The sequence below is a fragment of the Macaca fascicularis genome, chromosome 7 (assembly GCF_037993035.2).
Source record: "Macaca fascicularis isolate 582-1 chromosome 7, T2T-MFA8v1.1".
NCBI classification, from domain to species: Eukaryota; Metazoa; Chordata; class Mammalia; order Primates; family Cercopithecidae; genus Macaca; species Macaca fascicularis.
The window spans coordinates 39,228,281-39,256,138 of record NC_088381.1 but is presented as its reverse complement, the minus strand read 5'-3'; the positions used below and the strand labels follow the sequence as shown (position 1 = coordinate 39,256,138).

General features: G+C 41.5%; 1 protein-coding gene across 23 annotated transcripts in view; it reads right to left on the bottom strand.

Moving 5' to 3' along the window:
• Nucleotides 1–27,858, bottom strand: part of TLN2 (talin 2) — a 457,700-nt gene that overhangs the window by 108,917 nt on the left and 320,925 nt on the right. For all 23 annotated transcript variants that reach the window (XM_073995950.1, XM_045395572.2, XM_045395576.2 and 20 more), the window contains 8 exons: nucleotides 26,531–26,825; nucleotides 23,596–23,762; nucleotides 19,183–19,311; nucleotides 17,972–18,085; nucleotides 15,777–15,890; nucleotides 13,186–13,320; nucleotides 10,514–10,642; nucleotides 8,421–8,523 (listed from right to left, as the gene is read on the bottom strand). In XM_073995950.1, coding sequence (XP_073852051.1) covers nucleotides 8,421–8,523; nucleotides 10,514–10,642; nucleotides 13,186–13,320; nucleotides 15,777–15,890; nucleotides 17,972–18,085; nucleotides 19,183–19,311; nucleotides 23,596–23,762; nucleotides 26,531–26,825 — 1,186 coding nt within the window. The remainder of the gene's footprint in view (nucleotides 1–8,420; nucleotides 8,524–10,513; nucleotides 10,643–13,185; nucleotides 13,321–15,776; nucleotides 15,891–17,971; nucleotides 18,086–19,182; nucleotides 19,312–23,595; nucleotides 23,763–26,530; nucleotides 26,826–27,858) is intronic.

Genomic DNA, 27,858 nt, shown 5'->3' with positions numbered 1-27,858 from the left:
TTTAATCATTCTGATGTATGTGTAGCTGCATCTCAATGAGGTTTAACTTTTATGTCCTTAATGAGTAATGATGTTGAGCACCTTTGCATGCACTTAATGGCCATTTAGATATCCTCTTTTGTGAAGTGCCTGCTTATCTTTAAATATGCATCTAAACAGATGATGGGATTTGGTGATAAACTATGAATATAAACTAGTCCTTTAAAGCTGTAGCACTAACTCATGCAGAATAAACATGAGTCTTACTACCTGGCACGCAATCCTTGACACATCCGAGAAGAGGATGAAGATTGGAGACGCCAGGACACATAGGAGCCTGAGAATCACTGAACAGTTTACCCTAGAGCTCATCTCATAAAATTTCACAGATGAAGCCTGGTGCTGAGACGTATCTTGCCCACAAACACTTCCAGAGGTGGCACGAGAGCTACATCTGAGCTTTCCTCACTTCGAGGTCAAATATTCTTTATAGTGCTTTTTGGGGTAGAGAACTAAGAGCCCTTTTTGTTAGAACACGTACGATCTACATGAAAAATATGCAAATCGATGTCTCTCTCGCACTGAACTTTTGAAATGACTATTTTCTACAGGACTGAGCTGGAAGGTCTCTTGGCACCAGCAAGCGTGGTCTTTACTAGCCACTGCTTCAGCTGAGTCAGCACCTACACAGGAGGTGGTCTTTTCCTCATTGAGGGCGAGGCTCTGTGATACAGTAGAGTGTGAAAGGCCTCAGATCCATAAAACCAGACGGGTTTGCAGTGCTGCAGACTTGCTAATATGTAAATATTTAGTAAATCACACAGCTGGGATATAAAACTACGATCTAATCAAGGTAAATTACAAAGCTGCCAATCTATCATTTATCCCATGGCACTTCTGAATACAGCTGGCGGAATGAAAGAATTTTAAACTAAGTGCTTTTTATGGCAGAGGAGAAGTCCAGAAGAGAAAGCACAAAGGTAAACAAAGCTAAGGTGAAGAAGAGAAACAATCTGAGGAGAATGGTCATTCCATTTTACGCTTAAGCTTTTGGCACAGGGTTGAAGGATGCTGTTGCTCAGGAAAGCGCCAGATGTAGTTAAGACCTCATCTGGCTCCGGCTCTGCTGCTGATTAGCTGTGTGGTCTAGACTGCTGCCTTTTCCCTCTGGGCCTCAGTTTCTCAAGGGTTTTAGGAGAGGCTGAGTTCCTAGCTCTGACCATTGCAGATTCTAGGCTGTGATTTCTAGACCTCTCCTCTTGTCTTCCCATTTGTCATATGGACTCTTGAATCCCCTTCTCTTTGAGTCATATATAAGTTTGGAGGAGTAAATCATTTATCATATGCAATTAGAAAAGACATGTTTATGCAAAATCCATTTACTGAAAAAACCTTTCCTAGACTCATACAATTAAAAAAACACAGAAATCAGAAGAGCTAAATTCCAAAAACCTAAGCTGGTCCATCCCATGTGTTTTCTGCTAAGGACTCACTGTGAAATCTCAAAGCACATCAAAGATCTTCTTGAGAGAGATCACGTTTCTGTAAAGAGGAAGCCATATCATCAAAAGGATGAAACCAGGCTATCAGAGGTCAGAAAGCCCAATGAACACCCATGGCTGTGCATGGCTGAACACATAGCAACATTCTCAGTGCTCATCACTACAGGGTCAGATCTCCAAGCAAACAACACCCTCCGAATGGAACTGTTCCTGCAGTCAAAGTGTGCATCACAATACCAGAACCACCAGAGTGAAATACTAAAGCAGATTTCTGTTTCAATAACCACAGTCCTTTGAAAACACAGATTACTTTCACGGTATTCTTGCCATCTGGATCTTAAATGATACTCAGTAACAGAGTCTTATGAAGGCATATCAAGTGATATCAAATATAGCAGCATTCTTCATAATGGTTGCTATTCTTTACCAGAATTCAGGTGGACTGTGTATCCAGACAGTATTGGGCCACACAGCAACCTCAAAAGATAAAGACCAGGTATGACACAAACCTTTTATCTGTTCCAAAGTATTTACAAAGGGTTCTGTGTAATTGTAATCAGCTATACAGAAATATATTTTGAACACTGCACTGTATCTGCACTGGTCAAACAGAAACACACTTGCATTAGAATGCAGCCCAGTGGCAGCTCACGTGCAACTTCTGAAAATCCCACACACCTCAATTGTGGACAAGGAAACTGAGACCCAAGAAGTTTTCCACATGTGCTGTCTCTTTCCTTGCTTCCCATCCATTCTCCAACTTTCCTGAAACTGCCTTCAACAAGGAGAATAGTGACCTCCTTATTCCTAAAGCTAATGGATGCTTAAGTCTTCCATTTGACAAGACTTTCTGGGCAGCAACTATGTCTGTGGCTCTAGAGACATCGCTCTCTCCTGGTTTCTCTGCCCCCTCCACAGCTCCGTGTTCTTCTTTCTTTCAAAGATTTCCATTGCCAGTTTCCTCCTTAACTAGTCATGTTCTTCAGGATTACAACTGATAGGATGTCGCTTACTTTACCACTCCCTGTTGGCAAAATTATCTACTTCCAATCATTATCATTTTACCAACAATTTTCAAACCTGTATCATCCAGCCCAGCCTTCTCTACTGAGTTCCAGAGCCAAAGATTTAGCTGCCTAATGATGCTCTCCCTGCATATTCTCCAAGCACTTCAAATGGAATATATTTAGTGCTGAACCCAGCATTCCTGAACTTCACCTTCCCTACTCCTACCAATGGTCCTGTGTTCCCATCAGTGATTCATACAATTCTTCACTGAGCTGTAAGGCCAAACACTTGGAACCGTTCATGTTACCATCTCCACCAACTTCTAACCAGTCACCAATAATGATCGGGTCTTTGCTTCTTCAATCCACCACTTCATCTCCACTGTAGGACACTATCATGTCTTATCTGGATTAATGCAACAGCCTGCTTGCCTACCACTTTGTTTCCATCCAATCTATTCTACACATGGGAGGAAGGGCAACCTATACAAAAAGCAATCTGAACTGTGTCCACAGCTGAAAAACATGTTCACATATTCTTCAGTTAAAGTCTAACCCATTTATTTAAGTTTATGAGGCCCTTTAGAATCTGACCCTGGCCTAACTTTTCAGCCTTATCCTCTTACTTCTCACTTCCTCTTTGCCTATTACTTTCACCATCTTCAGTTCCTTCCATCAGCCTTCTTTCTCTCATCTTTAAGGATCATACATGCAGTGCTCACTTATGCAACTGCCTTCCAATGCCTGCCAAAATTAAATGGGGCTACTTCTAGGCTGTTTTTCAACACCAACTAGACAGCATATCTTTCTGGGTGTTATCAGTATGAGATGACGCAACCTGTAAAGTAGTCTTTTCTCTAAATATGCATTTCATCATCTACACAACAGCTGGCAAGATTTAGGGAAAGTGTGGAAATTTCTGAAATTTAAATCTCTCATATTACCCTATGATTTTCTAAGAATTTTATCCTACTTTTCCTTCTCCTAGAATGCTAAAGGAGTCCTAAACAATACACAAAGCCCTCGCTAGGTGTCAATTCTGCTCTGAAAATTTCCCCTATCCTCCCATTGGGATCAAATTTTATGTTCTTATTATTGCAGGTACTATACATGCTGTACTAACTTTGTGTTCCTATTGTGCTCTTTAAAATTTTTATTTTCAAAGTAATAAATGTATACAGTTTTTACAAATCAAAGAGGATTTTGCTTGTAGTGATGGCAGAATAACTTACTGTAAACAGCCTTCCCACATAGAAACTCTGGAAAACATACATAAAACATTTATTTGAAGGCACTGGAGAAATACCAATGCCCCAAGGTAAGGAAGGCCAAGATCTTGAAAAGAAGGACTGAGTCCAATACTTAGGGCTGCTTTTTCTCTAAAGGCATTTCCTAATTTGTAACCTGTTGCCAAGAAGCTGAGAAGCTGAGTAAAGTTTCCTGAAGTCTCATGGGCTAGGAAGAGAAAAAGCATAGTTCTGAGCCCAAGAAACAGAATGGCTCTGGTAAATAGCAACCCTTTCCAATAGGACACGCAAGGGCTACACCCTCAAAGGTAAACTGGAAACAGACCACACAATTTCCAATCAGCTCAGTTCCTGCATTTTTATTGTGATCTGTCCTTATCTTAATCAGTTGTCAGGAGAAAACAGTAATTCTATGTAGGGAAAAAAACGTAATTCAGAGCCTCAAACTATCCCTACAATTTAAAATAGCAACGTTCAGTCTTGAAGGAAAACAAGCAAACAAACAAACAAACAAACAAACAAAAAAAGAACATGAAAACACCAGGAGACAAGACCAATGGCTGAAATACCAAGAGTAGGGGGAAAAAAACCCTGACAACAAAAACAGGCACAGGCTATCCAGATATCAGGATACCAGATTTCAACTTTAAATAACTGTGATAAATATGTTGAAGAAATTAGATAACATACAGAATTTCAGCAGAGACGCAAACTATAAGTAAATAATCAAATGGATATTCTAAAACTGAAAAATATGATACTTACAATTAAAATCTCAATTGAAGGAGTTGAAAGCAAAATAGACACCGCTAAAGAGAGGAAAAGTGAACTGGAAGATAAATCAAAAGCAAATATTGAGAATAAAGCATGAAAGAAAAATGATGAAAAAGAAAAGGGTACAGAAGATGTAGAAAACACATAACATAACATAAGAAAAAGGAAATGGGACAGAAGCAATATTTCAAGAAACAAAGGTTGATTTTTTAAAAACTGGCAGAGGACAACAAATTCCATTTTCAAGGAGTACTTACAACCCAAAGAAGGATAAATATGCAGGAAAACTCCCCCAGGCACACTGCTGGAAAACCAAAAACTAAGAAAACTCAAAAAGCAAGGAAACGGGAAAAATAAAACCACATTACCTTTATAGCTAACTTCACAACAGAAATAAAGGAAGCCAGCGACAACAGAATAACATCTCCAAAGTGCTGGAAGAAAACAACTGCCAATCTAAAATTTTATAATAAGTTATATTATCCACTCAAAATAAAAGCTAAACAAAAGCATCTTTAGACAAATCAAAATGGAGAGAATTTGTCACCTGTAGATTAAGACTAAAGAAAATAATGAAGGGAGTTCTTCAGGTATAAGAGAAATGATCCCTAATGAAAACCCCTGGAGATGCAGAAGGAATGAAGGGTGATGGAAAGGGCAACTATGGGAGGAAATCCAAATGAATAAGGATTATCTGGAACAATACTGAGACTGTATTGCAGAGATGAAAATATACCTAGAATTAAAACATACGGCTGGGCACGGTGGCTCACGCCTGTAATTCCAGCACTTTGGGAGGCCAAGGCGGGCGGATCATGAGGTCAAGAGATCAAGACCATCCTGGCAAACATGGGGAAACCCCACCACTACTAAATATACAAAAATCAGCTGGGTGTGGTGGCACACACCTGTAGTCCCAGCCATTCGGGAGGCTGAGGCAGGAGAATTGCTTGAACCTGGGAGGTGGAGGTTGCAGTGAGCTGAGATCGCACCACTGTACTCCAGCCTGGTGATGGCATGAGACTCTATCTCAAAAAAAAAAAAAAAAAAAAAAAAGACAACAATAATTGAAAGAAAGGTAAATGAAGTTAACATGTCCCAAGATTCTTGCACTATGCAGGAAGAGGTAAACAGAGTAACTTAGATTTAAAGAAATCATAAAAGAATAGTAAATGAATGTACAACTAACAAGCTAATCAAGAGGAAGGAAATAGAATTTAGAAAATGTATATGAATCTGAAAGGAGGCAAGCAAAGGGGAAAAAAAGGAACTTACCACAGGTAGGCACAGAAAAAACAAATATTAAGATGATAAGACTCGAACTCCAACATATCAGTAATTACACTATCTATAAATAGACAAAATACTCCAATTGAAAGAAAAAGATTGTTACACCACCAAATACTCTCTGCCCTCCCCAAAGAACAATGACAAACTCAGTGGATACCCAACCCATTAAATATAAGCATGAAGAAAAACTGAAAGTAAAAGAATGAAAAAAGATATGTCATGCACACATTAACCAAAACAGAGACTTCTATGCAGAAAACCATAAAACGGCACTGAGAGAAAAGAAGACCTAAATAAATGGATATTCACAGATTAGAAGACTCAATGATATAAAGACATCAATTCTCCCAAAACTGATTCAATGTTATCCCAATAGTGGTTTAAAAACACTGGTTTAAGAAAACAGTATTTTTTATTATTATTCTGTAGAAATTGACAAGCTGATTCTAGAATTTATGTGGAAATGGAAAAGGCCAAGAATAGTCAATACTAACCTGAGGAAAACCAACAAAGATGGAGGATGTGCATTACCAAACATTAAGACTTAGTATAAAACTGCAGGATAGCAATTAGGGAAGCGTAGTACTAATATAAGAATAGGTAATTAAATCAATGGAAAAGAACAAATACCACAGACTGATCCAAACTTATATGTTCACTTACGTTACAACAGAGTGGCACTAAAGATCATTGGGAAAAAGTAGCCTTTTCAATGAGTGATGCTGGGTTAAATGGATATCCATGTGGAAAAACAATTAAATGAACCCTACTGCACATAAACAAAACTCATTCCAGATAGTTCAAAGTTCTAAACATGAAAATCAAACAGTGAAGCTCTAGGATATGACAGAGGAGAACATCTGCATGATCTTAGGCAAAAGTTTTAAAATAGGACACAAAAAGTACTAACCATAAAGAAAAAAAGTGTAAATTGGAATATATTAAAATAAAAACTTTTGTTCATTAAAAGGCACTTTAACAGAATACAAATGCAAATCACAATATACAAGCAATACATGTAAGTACCAAAGAACTCCTATAAATGAGGAAAAGACAATAACCCAATTTTCAAACAACGGGCAAAACACACAAACACACTTCACAAAATGACCAATAAACCTATAAAAAGGTCCCTGATGGCGTTGTTCATCAGGGAAATGCAAATTAAAATCATAATGTGATACTATCACACACAAACCAAAAGGGCTAAAATTAAAAGACTGATGACACAAAGTGGTGACAAGGATACAAAACTACTGGAGCTTCCATATGCTGCTGAAAGAAATGTACTGAACACATGGGGAGCCTCTCACCTAGGAAATCCACTCCTAGGTACACAGCTAGGAAATGCTTACTATCTTCCCTAAACAATGTGGACTGGACTTGTTTCTGGCAGTGTCTTTTGGAAACAACCCAAATGCCCAACAACAGTATAAAGAACAGCTATATTTATGTAATGTAATACCATAGAGATAATGGAAATAACCACTCTGTGTACCACAGATGAGTCTCACAAACAGTGCTATGAAAAAGCAGCTAGACATCAAGGGCACATATTATATTATTCCATTTACTTACAGCTCCAAAACAGGCAAAATTAATCTATGCTGTTAAGCGCCGTGAGTGTTTACCTCTGGGGAAGGAGAGCGGGGATACAGTGATTGGGAGGGGGCACAAAGGAGCATGTGGGAGGCTGAAGATGTTTGATTCCTCCATCTTGCTAGTGGCTTCTTGGGTGTTTTCAATTTGTGAGACCTTATGAAGGTATCCATTTAGGATTTATGCTGTTTTCTGTGCATATATTATACTTTAATAATGCATATTTCAAAAAGTCAGGCAGTGTTACTGTGTAACAAAAGCAATGATCCAAAATCCACTCCTCCCCTCTTCGTCCCTCCTCCTAGAGCCACTCAATTCCTTAAGCTTTCCTTCCGTATATATTTTTAAGACATGTGCCCATACTGAAACCTCTTGGTTTTAAAATTTGAGGTATGTATAGACTTCCTACCACAATAACATTTCCTTATTGTATAACTTTTCTGCTTTTCTTAGAGTTGACGATTACACAATCTGTTCCTTACACAGACTCCTGTTGAAGGAGTCTCTTACCTTCAGGGCACCCGGCATCACCAATACTCAATACCGCCTCACCCCCCAGGGTTCTGCAGCACAAATCAGCTTGCCTCCTTGCTGGTTTCCCTACCCCTCAGGTTTCTGTTCACTCGCCTCTACCTGTTACCACGCGTCTGTCTGCTTCCATTTTCACACACTCCATTGACATCTTATTTGTCGTCATCTCTTACCCTCTTTAGCCTTTTGTATGCCTTTACTTTAGTGGGATTCCTGGACTCACAGATAGACCTGGAAGTCTATAATTACTACTTCTTTATAGTCTCATGGGGGCAATCCATAAATAGTTTGAGGGAATCATATTTTATTAGTCTTTGTGTGCTTAGTATCAAGCCCAGTAATGAGCACATGGTGCTTGAAAAATACATGGTGAACTGCTGGGGGAAAAATGGCACGTGTATTGTCCAAGGAATGAACGTTCTCCTTCTCCTCCCCCGCTACGCCCAGTGGTCTGCAGCTGACTACAGAGGCATGAAGAGCGTGGGTCTCACCTGTGTAGTGTTCGTTGCCTTGAGCAGCACAGGTCAGCAGCTGTGCCATGGAGGAGCCCACTGCCTTGGATGTGCTTCCCAGGTCCTGAGCACATTTTTCCAGCTATAAGAATTTTCAAGGAGGAAAAGAACGTCTGCTGAGGTCTTAGCATAATTTAGAAAAGTCATGCAGATCAAACTTTGAGCCCTAGCTCTTTCCCACCAATGGCACTAAGATGCAGCAGGGTGGTACAGGAGAAGAAGCCCGAGCTTTAGAACAAACAAATCTGGGTGCAAATCCCTGCCCCCTGCTCCCTCCCCTCCCAATTACTAGCATGAGATTGAGTAAATTACTGAGCCTCTCCAAGCCTCAGTTTCCTGAGGAAATCATAATATCTAGGCTCAGGTTTTCAGAGAATTAATGTAAGCTCTCAACAAATGGTAGCTATTAGTATTATGCCTTTAGAAGCTAATTTAGAAAGTCTGCAACAAATCCTTAGCGAGAATTAATTATGGCTGGGCAGGAAGTGGGCAGACATCCAGCTGCACCACCTTCCTGGCATGTGAGACCATTAACATTGTTCAATTTGATCATTATACTTTGAGGAGTTCCAACTGAAAGGAAATGCAATAGAAATAGAGGGTTGGAGTGGTAAATGAGATTATGAAAATGGGCACAGTGCTTGCTTCCCATGAACAGCATGTTACTTTGCTTTGTAAACTGAATAAAAAATTCAGGGAACGAAGTCAGTAAAGGCCTAGTATATGGACAATTATTTGATTACTAGATGAGGTTTTGGAAGAGAATTTCTAGGTATACTGCGAGAGTACAAAAAGGCAGCAGAGAACAAATGCATTTTAAACCTTGCAACATGTTTTCCAGGAGAGGCAGTGCTTTCCAATAAAAATAGAGCCTGGTCTATTATAGCAAACAATATGTTATGACACAATACAGACTTTATTAGAGCAATTTCTTTAAACATTCATGATGTTTTCCTGCATTCTAACTGACTGGTCTATGCTCTATGTAAAGGTGGAATTACATGTCATGCCAGTCTCTCTTGCACTCCCTGGGGTATAGGACTTTGCAAAGAGACTTCCGGACTACTTTGCAAAGCTGTGGGCCCGGGAGGCAATCCCAACTCTGTCATTAACTGGGTGGCCTAAGTTAAATGACTTAACCTCTCTGAACCTGAGTTTCTTCTTTTGTACAATTAGGGGAACTTGATTTAACACACATTTTCTGAGTGCTTTCTATGTACCAGGCATTGTTCTATGGTACATTAGATGCTCCTGAAGTTTCCTTTACATTCTAAAAGTCTTCAGTTCATTCAAAGAGCCAGAAGCTCTCAAAAGCACAGGTTTTAGAGTCCTGCAAATCTGGTTCTGCTTTGAATCAAATTCAAACTGTGGTTCTGCTCCTAACTGGCAGATAACACTGGACAAAACAGTGACAAACTGTGCCTCTGCGTTTCTCACCTGCAAACAGGGTTAATAAAACTTGTTCATGAAAGTTACTATCACGATAAACTAGACTGTGTGTGTACAGTGCTTCACAGATGCTTAATACATGGTGGTATTTTACTAGCAATGTTCAGTCATGTGAGAAAGTACATACAAATGAGGAGGACTGGTAAAGTTTTAGCCAACAAAACTCTGACATAAGCATGAGGAGGTGTGGTAATACGACCACAGTAGGTCTCTAGGGCCATTATTCCATTTGCAGTATGGCTTTCCTGTATGGACGCACTTTGTCGTCGTCCATCCTAGTGCTTTGCATTAAGTAAATGTTTTTTTTTAAATGATTGTTGATAATCTTTTCTATGTGTATCATGATAGCCTCATTGCTACCCATTTTGTAGATAAAATACTTGAGACACAGAGGAGATATGAAACGTGTGCAGAGCTAGTTGATGATACAGCTGAGTGTAGAAGCCAGCACTCCTAACTCCAAACCTAGTTCCTCCAGCTGCCCTGGGCATTCTTTACAGAAAAAGGCCACAGGGTTAGAAACTTCTCGACATGCTGCGACATTTAGCAAACACCCTAACAACAAATAATTTAACATCATAACAAAAGGTACACCTGCACCCCAGCTGGCTCTAACAGCTCACCGTTTCGCCTGGAAGTGGCTTCAGCTGGCTCTCCACGGCCGCCATCTTGGCATCCTGCAGTTCATTCTTAAGCGTCTGCACAGTATTCAGAGCTGAATCGATTTCCATCGGACCACAGGCTTCATGGGCCTGTCAACAGAGTTGGGAATATGTGTACCCAGTATGCTTCGGAAAAGTGTCCCCAACACTTTTGCAACTTATAAAATGCCTTTCTGGATATACCCAGTGATTCTCCAAATCCAGGAGGAGGAGCAAGGAAAGCAAGTATTTTTAAGAACAAAATCATCCTCAGTTAGAACCTTACTCTTAACTTCCTTAAACCACCAATTATGTATGTCTGATAACTAGATATAGTAAGTGTTCCAGAAGTGACCCTTATCTGAAATGCACTGGCCTCTTAGACTCAGTGGATCATTTATTTTCACTGTGGCTGACTTCTAGAGGTAGGGCACCTAGCACAGCCATGCGTATACAGAGAGGCATGGAAAAATGCACTGAATGAACAAATGAACCCACGCAGGACTCTGGGGGCAAGTCTATGTCAACTTTATCGCTTCTCTTTACAAATTTCCAGATTATAAATCATTACTTTTCTGTACCGAAGATTACAAACTATTTTTTCCTTAGTGATTTATGAAAACTACTTTATCTCTTGGTCATCTATAATACTGATCTCCAAATGCTTTGATTCCATCCCTCCATATACGCATGCACATATAATTATATAAACATGTAATTATTGATTAGTACACTAAATACTGGTACATTTTCATTTCTTTCCATTTTTAGATAATAGTAATAACAGCAGAAATAAATACCAATTGATTTCTGTGCCAGTATTACTCAAGAAGGAAACTGAGGCACAGAGAGGTTAACTAACTTGTCTAAGTCACAAAATTAGTCAACGACAGTCTGATTCCAGAGCCTGCACTCTTTTTTTTCTTTTTTTTTTTTGGGGGGGGGGGGGGGGACAGAGTCTCACTCTGTTGCCCAGGCTGGAGTGCAGTGGCATGGTCTTGGCACACTGCAACCTTTGTCTCCTGGGTTCAAGTGATTCTCATGCCTCAGCCTCCTAAGTAGCTGGAACTACAGGCATGCACCACCACACCCGGCTAATTTTTGTATTTTTAGTAGAGATGGGGTTTCACCATGTTGATCAGGCTGGTCTTGAACTTCTGGACTCAAGCAATCCACCCACCTCGGCCTCCCAAAGTGCTGGGATTAGAGCCTGCACTCTTAATCCTTATGCTACATATTAAAAAATACTGCTGGGTGCAGTGGCTCATGCCTGTAATTCTAACACTTTGGGAGGCTTAGGTGGGAGGATCACTTGAGCTCAGGAGTTCGAGACCAGCATGGGAAAGATGATGAAATCTCATCTCTAAAAATAAAAAAAACACAAACAAAAAAAATTAATCAAATGTGGTGGCACATGACAGTGGTCCAGCTACTCAAGTGGCTGAGGTGGGAGACTGCTTAAGTTCAGCAGATCGAGGTTACAGTGAGACATGATTGCACCACTGCACTCCAGTCTGGGCAACAGGGCAAGACCCTGTCTCCAAAAAACAAAACAAAACAAAACATATATATACACACACGCACACACACACATATATATGTACAAGTTTTCACAGTGTCTTCCTGTACCCAATGGACAGTCTTGCTTGAGTCTCACTTTAGGGATCACTGCTCTGGAGCAGTGTGGTTCAATGTTGGTGTGTGTCTCAGACTCAGCAAAGCAGCTTGTGAAAATGCGGATGTTCAGGCTCTATGACCAGAAATTCTAATCTGGTTTCTCAGAGGCGAGGCCCAGGGATGTGCAGTCTAATAAGCATCCCCAGGTGATTCCAGTGTAGACAGTACCAGGAGCTCTCTTTGAGAAACATAGGTCAAAATAACTTTTTTATTGGATATAGTCTAAAGCTCTGGATATTTTTATTTGGCAGTGTAGCATACTCCTCATATTAAGAATTCAAGTCAGCTTCTACCTTCTTCTCTCACCAATTTATGAGGCTGCTTGTTTCTATAAAGGGATTGCTACAATGAAGAAAAGTGAATTCATGCTAGAACTTGATGCTAATACCACATCAAACATGAGTAGTAAATGAGGCCCTTTGGTAATTAATATGCTCCAGAGACAGAAATTCTTTCAGTCCTCAACTCTGTTCTCCTTAGGACCTTGTTAAGGTGAATGCTTCCATGTAAGATGTGAAAACATTGCAGGGCAAAAAAGATAACAAAGATGACCCTTCAAAATAGATTTTCTGCCTATATAATTTGTTATTAAGTTCACAAGATGACACCTGGAATATATGATCACTTATTCTGGACCACAATTTAGCTGGCACTGAGACACTGATGGCTACCATTCTCCCCTAAGACTGTGAAAAATGGACCACTGCTTGTCCCAGGATATGGGAGGAGGAGGAGGAAGTATGCAACTCAAGATACTTCAACGAAAGGCATCTGAAACCAAAAAGTGAATAGTAAGTCTGGGAGATAGTGGCTTAATGCAATAAAAGCCAACCCCCAGGGGCATCTTTAACAGTCATGCAAGTGGAACGGACAACTCTGCCAAGAAATAGGTTCAGCAGTGTTCAGGCCCTGGGTGGCACCCATGCCACCCCAGTTCCCTTCCTGACAAGCTAACCCCTGTGACATGCTCCACTTGCCTTCTGCGAGGCGGTACGCAGCTCCGCCAAGCTGGTGGCCAGGTTCTTGGCACACTGGCTCAGCTGCATGGCTGCGGCCTGGTCACTCACGGTGGGCACTGCGGCTTTGGCAGAGGACACCATCTTGCTTCCAGGCTATAGAGAGATGAAAAGAAAGTAAGACGGCTCCTGGGCAGCAAGAGGTAGAGAGGAGAGACCCAAGCAGCGATATCTCCACAGCAGTCAGAACTGATTTTGTCCTAAAAAAAAAAGGAATATTAAACAACTCGTCCCCTACTCCCAAACTGCCACCTCAAGCCAGATACTCTAGGGCAGTACATTCTAGGAATGTTTAAAAAAAGAAAAAGGGAGGTGTCATGGAGGGTAGAAAAGGCAAAATTAGAATAGTGGCTTGAAATTCTCATTTAAAACAGATTTCAAAGAGAGTTCCTTATCAAATAGGTTTCACTGTATTTCTCAGAATAGCTCTTCATTCTGAGTCACACATACTCCCAAAAGACTGCTTAGGAAAACGAAGACAGATAAATAAAACAGCTAACATGACCTCGCATCTCACAAAGCAAAATAATGTCGCCAGTGAATGGATACCTATGTGCATGTACATATATTTTCAAAAGTAAGATCATACTGTTGACTCTATTTCACAATCTCCTTGTCTCACACATCCTACCTTTTAAACAGCTATACAATATTCCAGTATATGCATCTATTGCCATTTCTCAATTCTCTGTTGTTGGGCACGTTTCCATTTTTTCCAATTTAATAAACAATGGTATGATAAACAGCTTTGCAGCTAAATCTGTAGACATTTATAATTTTTTTGTGTAAACTTTTAAAAGTAAAATTTCTGGATCAAAGAGTATACATACTTTTAAGACTTTTAATATATATGCTATAAAACTATACTTAGAAAAGTTGCAACAAGTGCCAGATCATAAATATTAAGGACAAAAGTTAATATTTTTAATATTTAAATAATATTTAAAAAGCTACCATGAGTATACAAAAAGCATAAAAAGATAATTTTGCACAATAAAAAATAACTGAAACTTATGAAAAGTGTTTAACATTGTGAGTATCAGAGAAATGCAAAACCAAACAAAAATAGTTTTACAGAGCAAACTGGCGAAAACATACATGTTTTCTTAAAACCTGAATCCCCAATGTCATAAAAGATGTATTTAAAAGCACGCTCCATATTACTGCTAAGTTGTAAATTTAGAGTTGTTCAACCTCCTGGAACAGCAGTTTTATAACATGAAGTTTAAAATGTACAAACTTTTCGATCTGTCAATTCAATTTCTATTTATTTTCAACCTTCCCTTTTTCTTGTAAAGATCTATCTATAATAGCAAAGTTAAAAGAACAAAAGAAAAAGGGAAAACAAGGGCAGAGACAGAGTAGAACCAGGAACACGTCTACACGGCTCTGTCTTAATGCCCTACACTCTTGCCAGGGTGGAGACAGCACCCACAACTGGCTCCAGGCTCTCTCCCCTCTCAAATGAAGAGAGAAATGCCTTGTCCACGTCATAATTTGCAGTGTCCCAAAGATAAAAATAAGCTATTTGCAATCATCTCTCTAGGAGTTCAAGAAGAGAACAAAGACTTGAGCACATAAAGATTTTTATCACGTTACTCACGACGGCAAAAAATTGAAAACCTGTACGTCCAATGATGAGAGAAAAGTTAATTGTATATAGGCCCTTTTGTGTTTTTCGTCTAACATATGAGTGTTTATGATTTTGAATAATCTGTTGCAAAAGGGCCTATATACAATGAATACCAATTTAAAAGAGTATATACACACATACACACACATACATACCTGTGTTGCATATGTATGTAAAGTATGAGGAGATACATCAAACCTTTCACGTTTTATTTCTGCATATTAGAGTTATACAACTTGAAAAATGAACCAAACAGATGTATCGCTGGGTCCTACAACTATCGGTTGAACTAGAAAGGGAGCGGAACTGACCCACCTCATCATATCAACTGCTTTTAAGTTGAGAAAAAGTGCTGATAAAGTAGAGACATTTGAATATAAGAAGCACATAAAGGGGAATTTTTCTGCAACTTAGTATTTTTGTTTATTTTATTTTCCTTAAAATGAATCTACCCTTCTTCACCCCAAAGAGACTGACAATACTAACTGTACAATTGCCACAGAGAACGATCACATCTCTGGAGAAGATGCACTTCACACTTCTTTCCCCAGTCCATGAATAATGACATTAGGATCTCTGCAAACAAAAACCTAAAGCAATACCTATTCCTAAGCTGTTCATCACAACCTGCAACTTTTTACATGCTTTCTTCTCTTTGAAGAGAAATACATATGATAATCCTGAGGAAAATGGATCATATGCCATCTCCCCAGGGCAATTTCCCTGCATATCAGCATTTTGCTTTGCCAAGCTGAACCCACCTCTCCTGAAACTGAAAAGGTAAAGAAGAGGCCTTCAAGCCCTGCCTACTGCAAAGACTTAGCTGAGGCTGTGGAATTCATTAACTCCTCTCCTTAAAGGGCAGCCCCTGCCCAGACGAGGGCTGTGAGTGAGCCCAAGGTGACCACGGCCCTGTTACCTGGAGGAAGTTCTGGCTGGAGATGATGAGAGCCAGCTGGGCACTCAGGTCTTCGGTTTGAGCTTGGCTCCCCCTCACTCCCTGGACCAGTTGAGGGATGTGATCAGCCACTGCCTGCAGAAGGCAAGGAAATGAAAACAGCATGGCTAGAATGGTGGGATCATCCAAAGAAGCTAAAACATGACTCAAGAGCACTTTTTGGATGTGCCATCCACTCCCAGGGGACACCAGCCCCAGGCCTCGGAATGACACTGCACATTAAGCCAGCTGGGTTCTTACCAACACTGAATCCCATTTTCTGGGCATTTTCTCTACACACACTCTACCCTGTGGTACTGGAGGTCTCAATGCATTCCTTCGAAGATGATTGTCTATGATGAGGCCTAAAAGAAGTTCCTTAGCTGCAACTCACACCATCTGGCTCATTGCCATTGCAAACCTAGAATCAAAGGATCTACACGATTCACCGGTGGTAAACTGAAGTCATATGGCCCCATGTTCAGAAGGTGAGGGAAATACTTGGATACCCGTGCATGTAAGTGCTTTGGCTTCTTTCTTTGCAAGCACGCATTCTGTGCATCAGCCTTTGTGTTGTCATGGCCCCTCTTTCTCTAAGAAGGACTTCTCATTCTCAAGCTGGACAGCCCAAAGCCAGGAGAAAGGAGAGAGGCACAGCATTCTGTGAGGCAGGGCTGCTGTACAGTAACGGGCTCCTACGGTATCTTGGGAGACGAGCCTTTTACTTTCTCTGTGTTCTGTCCACACTTCCTTTCTGTGCCCACACGTCCTTCTCTGCTTAACGAGGCTCTCAGAGGCCACAGCACTGTGGCTATCACCGCAGATAAAGGTGCCCAGGGCATACTGGCCTGGGAACATATTTTTCTAGGACTGCTCCAGCACAGGTTAAAAAAATGTTTCCAAGGAATTTTAGGCCCCCTTTAGGACTGCTAGTTCTGCTAGTTCTAGTCATTTGCTCCACTCTCCCCTCTTCATCTCAATCCTTTCATTTCCTGGTAGTGACACTCGACACCTAGTATCTTCAGTCTCTCTGCAGAAGAGGGGCGAGAGGTCTCACTCATCTGGTGGCATGTCCCTGCATGTGAGCTGCACATGCTCCCAGAGAAGGAAGTTTTCACCCCTGCTAGCAGCTGAACTGAGGACCCAAAGGAAGCAAACTCCCCCACAGCAGATGCCCTCACTCTCAGCAAGACCCCTTCGCTATCCACACAGGACCGAAGGACACCAGCCCAGGACCCTACTATGTCACTGAGGCTTTTCTTCCTGGAGTGCATTCAGTCCACAACAGCAGCAGGGCTGGCCTCAGAGAACCCAGATTCAGGAATAGAGGGCTCTATCAGAAGTAAAGCCATTTCTGAAGTGGGAGCAGTGGCACCCCTCACAAATGTGAATCATTTGGCAGAGATTTGAAGGAGGAGAGAGGGTGCAGTTGGCTCTCATAACCCCAGCACAGACAGGTATGCCTCCCAGCCAGCTACCACGGCTAGCTGCAAATACTTCTAAGACATACCAGCCAGACGTGCCACCCACATGTGGGCAGTGGCTCTGCAACTGGATTTTGTGTCTGCCACAATTCAGAGGAGCCCTGGGGAAGTCAACTCCCTGGGCTCTTGGAGAAACCAACAAGGGTGTTTACTGTCCCTTTTGTAGTAAACTGGACTCAACTTAGCATCAAGGCCCAGGTGTCAGAAGAATAGAGACATAAGGGCAACAGCAAAAAGCACCAAAGCACAAAGTCACAGAGGCTAGACGGGATGAAATAAATCCTTGAGGTGCAATTACTAGAAAGCAGGAAATCAACCCTGCTCCAGGGAGCAAGGCTGAATTCAAAGTCCTGCCTCTCAAAGAAAGGCCACTCTGGAAACTCAACACTTCCTTCCTATTTCAGAGCCCTAAAATGGCCTCGTCATTGATCCTCTTTGGTTCAGTCTCTTGAAAAGAAAACTGTGGGCAAAAGTAAGACAATGCTGGGAGAAAATCATACTTTCCTTCCAAACACAGGCCATCCACTTAATGGACAAAAACCAGACGTGTATACACCTAGAACATGGGAACTGGGACAAATTGGATTAGAAGCTTGGATAATCTGTCTTTACTGAATTATCAGGGGACTTGGCGTTCTAACGTTATCAGGGTCATCTGCAGCTGATCTGGCTCTCTGTGCACTGGAACCTCACCTTGCAACTCTGAACCAGCTGCTGCTGGGCCGCAGGGTTCTTGTTGGAAACAGCTGCATTCTGGGAGGCGGCAATGGTCTGTGTGGCTGCTGCTGCGGCCTGCTTGGCTGCAACCTGCAGATGAGTGATAGATGAGTCAGGGTCTGCGTATGCAACACACATGCATGTTGTACAGGTCACTTCCACCACAGAGTCAGGATAGGTTTGTTGCTCTAAAAGAACTCCCAAGAGCAGGCTTTGTCTTTTAAAACCAGTGATGACCCTAATCTCACAACACACTATCTTCCTTGTGTTGACATCCTCTGAGACAAGTGACAAACACAGGCATGCTTGAAAGCTCAAGCTTTAAAGTTCATTTGTCTTTCGCAAAAACAAAAGGGATGATCCCAAGATCATAATGACACTGACAAGCTGCACCAAGTCTAAATGTTTTTGGAAAAAAAATCTTCCACAAGCAGCATAGATGGTTCTGTGTCAAGCACAAGTGCTGGTGCTCTCTCAGTACTCAAAAGCCTTAGTTCCAAAATGCTGAGACTTTCCCACAAGGGCACTTAATTGGGTTTATCCTCGTCTTTTTCCAAGAACAACAACGTTACTTTTCTTCCAGAATATAGCAGACTGCATATGGAGGGACTTCCCAGCACACAGGCAAAGGTCTCAGCTTCCAAACTCTCAAATTTCAGTGTAAGGTTCTCCTGTGTGCATTTGTAGGATAAACTTTTTTTTTTAAACATAGTTTGTGCCTATTACTATTTTAACTTTCTTTTTCAGAATAATTACTTCAAAAAATAACAAATATATTTCACTCCCTTCTATACCTCTCCACCCAAGCCTAATCTCCGAAGTTCATATTTCCTATGGGAAGTCCTGACAAAGTCACTGACTCTAACAGAATATAAATATTTTCAGCAAAAGATCCTTCTTGAATGTGTATATCCTTTAATGCTAGAAAAAAAATAATCCGGTTCCTCCTGAAAAGAATCTAAATTCTATTCTTGAACGTTAGAAAGGATTCGAGCTTACAGAAGCAACTTTTCCCAATGGAGTCAATGCTTTTATAGTACTCAAACCTTCAAACAATGATGTTTGAAGTCAAACAACCTTGACTTGGCTTTCTTTATATGGGCAACACCTTGTTAATTCAACTATCTTTTCAAATAACTCTTTGCAATTTAAGATGGGCATCCCAGGAAGCCAGCCTCTTTCCTGACCTCTAGTCGGTTGACAATTTTTTTCTTAATAGCATTCTGGGCAGCTGCGTTGGTTGCTACCCGGAGGCCTTCTGCAGCTTCTCTCAGCCTTTGCTGCTGGTCCTCATTCTCCGGGTTGGCTGCAGCCCCCTGCAAAGGTGAAAATAAAGATTTCAAGTGGTCCAGCGGGAGACATCACTGAATTCATGCCTTCAGTATTGTTTTTTCTTTGTAACAGAAAGCATTTGGAAGGATAGTCGAATGCTGCAAGCAATATCTTTATGATGAAGATGTTTCCTCATGCAACAAAAAATACCTACCAGGGGATGTTTCAAAACTGCGTGGCTAAGCAGTTAGAAATCCAAAGTAATAATTAAACACTTGAGAACACTGCCTTGGTTGTCCATACAGATTAACCTGTGGTCAGAAACCCATGGTTTAAAAGATTTTTCATTGGCATGACATAGTAATGGCATGACATAGTAATGACACGTCTTCATGTCACTCCTGAAATACCCTGTGGCACAGGTAAATGTGAAGGGGTAAGAGTCCAGTATCAACTCAGGCGGTGACAGACGGAAGACGGGGAAGGATGGAGGGAGGGCTCAGGAATGCCATTAAAAAGATTCCAAGGAAATTTTGTGAAACATAGACCATGCCCAGAAATCACATTCCTAGAGAGACAGAGTTGGAAAGTCTAGTGTAAAGTCGAGATGGTACCCAAAAGTACTGAATTAATGAGAGAAAGGTAATGCCCTCAACCCGACAGAAAAAGAGGAAGGCAATGTGCACAGTCAGTCATGCATTCTTTGTCCAGCCCCACAGCCCTTTTACTTTGTTGCTTTTAGTTGAACATGTCTTAGAAACCTAAGTGGATTTTATTTAGATGGGTGGGATTCTGAAGCAGGGGAAGGCTAATGGTAATGTAGAGAAAGGATATCATTTTAACTCTACAATAATTCAACAAATGCTCACCGCACATCCAGCCTTCCTCTCCCACCAACAATAACAGCAGCCATCAAGATTTCCCTCACCAGGGCCTGAATGCTTTGTAACTGTGCTTGATGTCTATAGATCAATGAGTTTCTTCCTATGAACGCTTTCAGGCAATAATATTTGCTCTCGAGGCAGGGAGAACAGTAGATAACAGCACACTGATTTATCGAAAATCAATTTCCTAAAAGTCTAGATTTCCAAGTGGCCAATTTGCTAAACTTACCAATTTATAAGAACCGATTTCTTTGAGCTATTTATAAAAGTTATAGCAATGCATACAGGATGGACTAGTTTTAACAGCTGTGGCAGAATTATTTTGGCAACCCTCTTGAATAGAATCTCCTATTCTTTCAAACCTTAACCACTCTCATAATCTTGATTTTGTGTTTCTAGCACTGAAAAATTTTTATTTCTGTATTTCACATGCAAAAGGATTGTTTGGGCTACTTTTGGTTTCTTTTGCAGGTTTATGGAAGTTATTTTGTTTTTTTCTCTGGTCTTCAGGTATTTTCTAAGCCACTCCTTTATATATGTCTCACATGCACATCAGTCTTAATTTTATTTATTTTGAGCAGCTGGAAACCAGCATTTCTGCACTTCACACTGATATGGATGCTTTGGGTCCTTGCTCAGCAATGTCTTTTTTTATGATGAATATGTATCAGATATGGGGTACTAATCTTGGCCTGAAATCTTAGTTTCTAATCATGAAATATATTTTTTCTGCACATTAAATATAATCCTTGGAAGTCTAACCTTTGCGTGTTCTTTAGCTTTCAACAAAATTCAGCAAATTAAAATATTGCTACAAAGACAAAATGAAAACTTTTAACTAAAAGCTGAAAGAATTTACAGAAACACTTAACATTGTCCCATTTAATATAAATAACCAAAATCACATGAATACTTAGAAGAAATGAGTTTTTGGTAACTTGGTAAATGCAGTGAATTGGCCTGGTAAACAGTCACATCAAGAAACAAAACATGGCCGGGCGTGGGCTCATGCCTGTAATCCCAGCACTTTGGGAGGCTGAGGCGGGTGGATCAAGAGGTCAGGAGATCGAGACCATCCTGGCTAATACAGTGAAACCCCGTCTCTACTAAAAACACAAAAAATTAGCCGGGCATGGTGGCAGGTGCCTGTCCCAGCTACTCGGGAGGCTGAGGCAGGAGAATGGTGTGAACTCGGGAGGCGGAGCTTGCAGTGAGCCAAGACTGTGCCACTGCATTCCAGCATGGGTGACAGAGCGAGACTCCATCTCAAAAAAAACAAAAACAAAAACAAAAAAAAACGAAACGTGCACACTGGCCTGGCTCAATACTGCTTAGGTGGCATTAGCATTCATCTTTTTGAGTTTTAATTTTTTTCATTTGTAAAATAAGGAATGGACTAGATCTACCCTACAGTTCTTTCCAACCTAGCAAGTAATTTTTTGTGAACGTAAGATTGCCTCAAATAGCTATGTGTAGACTGAGAGAGGTGAGGTAAACTAGTAAAACCTTTTAAAAAAAATTCAACTACTACATAAAACCCAATACATACACACACACACACACAGCATATACATATCATATATACATATATGATGTATGTATAGCTTCAAGAAGGGGGTTAAAAGCAGAGCTTATTGGCTGAAACGCGGATTAGGAGACAAGGGAAGGCAGCTCAGATGCTGCCCCTCCCTGGGTCTCTGCTTCACCGCTACCCACGAGGTGTCTCTAAGAACTCTCAGTCCTCAGGTAACATGAATGCCAGTTCAGTCAGGAGAGGTCCTCTACATGGCTATGTATCATAATACTTTTTTTTTTTTTTGAGACGGAGTCTTGCAGCGTCATCTGGGCTGGAATGCAGCTGGAATGCACTATCTCGGCTCACTGCAACCTCCGGCTCCCAGGTTCAAGCAATTCTCCTGCCTCAGCCTCCCTAGTAACTGGGATTACAGGTATGTGCCACCAAGCCTGGCTAATTTTTGTATTTTTAGTAGAGACAGGGTTTCGCCATGTTGGTCAGACTGGTCTTAAACTCCCGACCTCAGGTAATCCACCCACTTTGGCCTCCCAAAGTGCTGGGATTACAGGTGTGTGCCACCATGCCCAGCCCACAATATATTTTAAGTGAAGTAATGCACATATTAGGTTGAGATACCAATTCCCGGAAGCCAGGGAGATGAGATAAGATGTGGAAACACTTAATGAATCTATTTTTTTTTTTTGAGACGCAGGTTTGCTCTTGTTGCCCGGGCTGGAGTGCAGTGATGCAATCTTGGCTCACTGCAACCTCCACCTCCTGGGTTCAAACAATTTTCTCCTGCCTCAGCGTCCCGAGTAGCTGGGATTATAATAGGTGCACACCACCACCCCCTGTTAATTTTTTGTATTTTTATTAGAGACGGGGTTTCACCATGTTGGCCAGGTTGGTCTCCAGCTCCTGACCTCAGGTGATCCTCCCGTCTTGACCTCCCAAAAGTTCTGGGATTATAGGCACGAGCCACCATGCCTGACCTTAATGAATCTTATATGCATAGAAATACATTTAAAATATTATTTTAAGGGCAGGAATTTGAAGGTGAATTTCATTTTCTTTTTTCACATTTATCTGCATGTTCTATTAATTCTACAAGAAATGTGTGCTAGGTACACAATAAAAAACCCAGAAAAATATAGCCTTATTCATTTAAAACAGTTCTCACCTAGAGATGCACATCGGAATACCCTGCAAAACTTAAACACGCACACGTGCGGGCACACGCGCGGGCGCGCGCACGCACACACACACACACACACACACAGAGTCCTACCAGTGACCTTGTGAATCAGGATCTTTGAGGATGAAACAGAGGCATGTGAATTTTAATATGTTTCATAGGGGGCTATGTATCAGACCCCAGGTTCCCAATCACTAGGTTTTGTAAGCATTATGCCATAGCATAGCTGTGAAAAAGCACAAAGCTAACACTTAACTCCTCATCCTTTTATAATATTTAAAACTGTGATGGGGATTTAAAGAACGGTAACGTAGGAAATAGTCTACTGTGCAAAATCTTGCTAGAAGTTTAGTTGAGAAGTCAAATGGAGGGCAAAGTAACATTAAGGCGTTGAGGAAGAGAACAGGTTTAGGTGAATTTGCTACTGAAAAATCTCAGGTTTAAATTAGTCACCACGTTCAATGAAGCCAACACAGTGATGACCAAATGGAAAAAGAGGCCTCCCTAAAGAGGGCACTTTGCTGCTACGGCTGAGTCAGTACCACTCCCCTGAAGCATTTCATTCAGATGTTCCATCACCTCCTTTGCCACAAGAACAGGGTTAGATGTTACAAGCCACATATGTTTTAAGCAAACAAAAATGCACACTTGGCTGAACATCCCCCATCTGGAAGGTACCTTCCAAATGCTAACACTTAATAGTGTTCACTTTTCATACAAACAAATCCAGTACCTTTGCAGCTTCCACCATGCGAGCAGTGGAGTCGGCTAAGAGTTTTGCTGCTGCCAGGAGCTTCTTCGAATTCTCCATGTCGATTTCGGCTTCTGCATCTGACCTCATGGCATTAACGAGGTCTGATGTGGCTTGGGCCAGGACCCGCGCCTGGCGCACCATTTCACCTAGAGGACGGCATAGAAGATGTGGTCAGTTTGCCTGCTTTTCAAAGGTCAGTAAAACCTCAGGAGCCAGTAGAGTCTTGTCTCTACTCTTCTAATAAGTGGGAGCAAAAAAACGGAACCTCCATGCTCTACTCCTAAGCAATGCATCCAAATTAGAACCCAAAATGAAAATATTCCCTGCGGCTGCCAGGATGATACTCGCCAAACACATCCAGGTTCAGCCTTTCACTATGAGGCATGAAGAGAACAGAAGGAACCAAAGAGGAACACTTTATAAAGAGAGGGCAGGGAACAAAATTAAGTGGATTTAGCATTAGTAAACACTTATTTAGAAAACACTGCTTTCTTCACTTTGAAAACCACTTACACAAAAGCCTCTATAATAAACTTTTTGAAGAACTGGCACAGAACAAAATTATTTTTAAATTCTGTATTAATGTGTAGGCTACCTAGCACCAGATGAGGGATATTACACAATCCACTCAATGTGTGCCACTTGGCCTTTGCTAATAGAAGCACAGACCCCAGCTTCATGCTCAAATGCTATGACTTGCCTTGGCCTGGAGTTTTCCCTGCCAATTTTCTCTTTGCTCATCCTTTTTTTCCCAGCACTGATTTTGATCTTGCATTATTCTTTGGTCTTATTGTCCCTGTGATTTTACTGAAATCTATTTTAATTTCCTTTTGGAAGTAGGAGGAGTATAACAACCAACATTAAAAACTAGCACGATTCAAATGTAAGGGATTTCTTCCTCTAGCAAAAGCCATCTGAAAAGAATGCTGAAGCACTGTAACAAAAAGGGGGAAGAAGAAAGTTTTTACTCAAGTAAAAATGTGCTTAAGTGGTATCCTAGACTGGATCCCGAGACGGTTAAAGGACATCAGCAGAAAAACTGATGAAATCTGAATAATGTCTGTAGTTTAGTTAGTAAAGTACCAATGCTAATTTCCTGGTTTTGACAAATGTGCTATCTTTTAGGGAAGCCGTCAAAAATGGAGAAACTGGGAAAGGTATATGGGAACTCTCCTTATTTCCTCTGCAACTTTTTTGCAAATTTAAAAGTATTTCAAAATAAAAGGATTATCAAAAACAAACAAACAACAACAACAAATTCAAATGTGTGAGGCATTCCTATCTTGTTAAATTATTTACGGATACAGAAGAACACAAGACAATTTTCTTTTTAAAAAAACAAAACTCGCTATAAGGTATTGTTCTATGCTGTCAAGGAAGCTCAAAAATAGATCTCTTACAGATTACTAGTTGGGTTGCAAATTGTGGGTCCTTTCTGGAGAAAAATTTCTTAGACACATTTAAAATAAAAATTTACCTACCAGCCCAGCACCTCCATTAATAGGAATTTACCCTACATTAGAAAAGTAAACCATTTTTACAAGAATGCTTATTGTAGTGTTTTTGTAAAAGCAAAACAAACTAACAAACAAAAAAACTAAATGTCCATTAAAAGATCACTGGTTAAATTATGATGCCTACAAAAATAGAATACTATGCTGCCACTAAAAAGATTAACACACAGGTGGACATGAAAGAAGTCCAGGCTGGGCACGGTGGCTCACCCCTGTAATCCCAGCACTTCGGGAGGCTGAGGCGGGCAGATCACCCGAGGTCAGGAGTTCAAGACCAGCCTGGCCAACATGGTGAAGCCCCATCTCTACTAAAAATACAAAAATTAGCCGGGCGTGGTGGCAGATGCCTGTAATCCCAGCTACTTGGGAGGCTGAGGCAGGAGTATCTCTCGAACCTGGGAGGTGGAGGTTGCACTGAGCCAAGATTGTGCCACTATACTCCAGCCTGGGCAACAGAGTGAGATTCCACCTCAAAAAAAAGAAAAGAAAAAAAAAGAAAAGAAAAAGTCGTTAAGATATATAAAGTGAAAAGGTTATGAATTTCTGTGAGCTGGGTTTGGGGAGACTTCCTTTTCAATAGATTATAAAAAGGTGTATTGTATATGTTTTTAAACTGACTGCATATTATGTATGATGCTTTGGAATCTGAAAACACCTTTCTGCTGGAGACAAACTGTCCTCTAAGGGCTGGACAATTTAGAGACTGCAGAGGCTCAGCAGGGAACATGTCTTTGATATGCAAACTAACCAATCCAGAGCTATTCCTCCTCTAACTGGCCCAGACACTCAGGAGACACTGTTCCTCTGCCTGGATCATCCTGGGGCCAGGTCCCAGGTAACTAGCCACCACCTCCATAATTTAGAGCCTGCCAAAATTATTTAAACTAGCCAATCCTAAATTGTTTACCCTGCCCTGCATTTCCCAAGAAGTTCCAATAAAGGCCATGGTCTAGGCCCTCCCCTTGCTCCTGTCTTCTCCCTCCTGACCACCCTGGTGCTCTCCCATGACCCTGTGTGGCAGGCGCTGACCCCTCCAGGGGACACGCAAGTACAACAAACTGAATTCCAAGCCTTGATCTTCTTTCCTTCTGTGGCTGCTCCAACTTTGCCATACCATACCCAACATGTGCATTCACAGAACAAAGGATCCGCCCCGAATCTAACAAAATAACAAAATCTAACCATCACAACAAAAACCCGGTGAACTCTGTTTAAGTCTGTAAGCATGGCTATGGAAGAGTCTTGTGTCTTTTTCCGAGCTTCAGTGGGGAAGTCTTTGAGACCGATGAGAACTTGCCCTTGCCAGTTATCCAGGCAGCCTTCACCTTCCCTGTGGGTGAGCACCACCATCAGGAACACCAAAACCCACCCATCCACCCACCCACAGCACAGTGCCTTACCAGCATCACCCATGGAGCTGAAGATGCTCTCAGTGACACACATGATGGTGTCGGTGGCCTGGTCGTAGCGGCCAATGGGCTCGCCTCGGCTGGCAAACTGCCGCACATGCTGAAGGAGATCATGGAGGGCCTGGCTGACCACGCTGGCCGCTGCGCTGACCTGCTTCAGGAGCTCACTGTCGGTGGTGGCCGCCTGGCAGGCACGGACACAGTTCTCCACTGAGCGGTCCACCAGCTTCCCTGCTTCAATCAGCTGCTCCTGGCACACAGGGGAGCTGATAGTGGGGCTCACAACCTGAAGCGAGACAGGAACAGGTTGTGGGCACTGCGGTTGAATCCTGGTCCCTCTCCATGTGCCCCCACAGTCCCATCAAGGCCCTTCCTGCTCTGGGCCTCGGTTTCTTACTCACAGGACCATTGCTCGGTTTCTTACTTACAGGATCGTTTCATTCAATGAAACCATTGCTTCAGTCTCACACACTCTGCTATTCTACTTCATCCTTGTGATTTGACATGTCCCGCTGATTTATAATGTCATTAGTCACACGTGACAGTCCATACTACTGCCCTACTTCCATAGAGAGAAATTCTTGAGATTTCCCAATTATACCTCCTTCCTTTTAGGATCCTTTGAATTGAGTCTTTTGAGTTGGGATACAAAGACTACCTAACAGAATTCTATTTCTATTCCCAGAAACACCTGAAACTCTGCCTCATAGTCCTTTAATGAACAGGGGGGTTCTGTCAGTTCCTTGTAAATTCTAGCAGTGTGGACAAGGAAAGCTTGAGGGAGACAATGCTGCAAATCTTACCATAGGCTCTCGATGGCAAGCTGAGCCAGATCACAGATCTACACAACATGACAGGCCATCAAGTCCAGAAACGGACATTTCCCATCTTCTGATGCATCATCACCGAGAGGACACATGAAGTGGAGGGGAAAGGTATTTGGAGGCAGACAGACCTGAGTTGTTACTCTAGTTCTGCCACTTACTACTTCTGTGGCCTTAACCTACTAACATCTAAGGGCCTCAGATTCCTCATCAGTGAACTAGAGATAATGGTACTTAATCCTGCTTGCAGCATTACTGGGGAGATGTAATGAGGGGATGTATGACACACAGAGTGTGTATACCCTGGCAACAATTAACATCCCCACTCGGACACTGTGCAGCCTACAAAGGGTTCCCATAAACTCTGGGGCTTATTTCTGAACCCATTTATAATGCTGTACCACACAAGGCAAGAACTATTTTTGTGCAGGTGTAAGATGCACTGAGAAGTCCAAAGGGGAGACACAGCAATTTGCATATAGAAATGAACTAGTG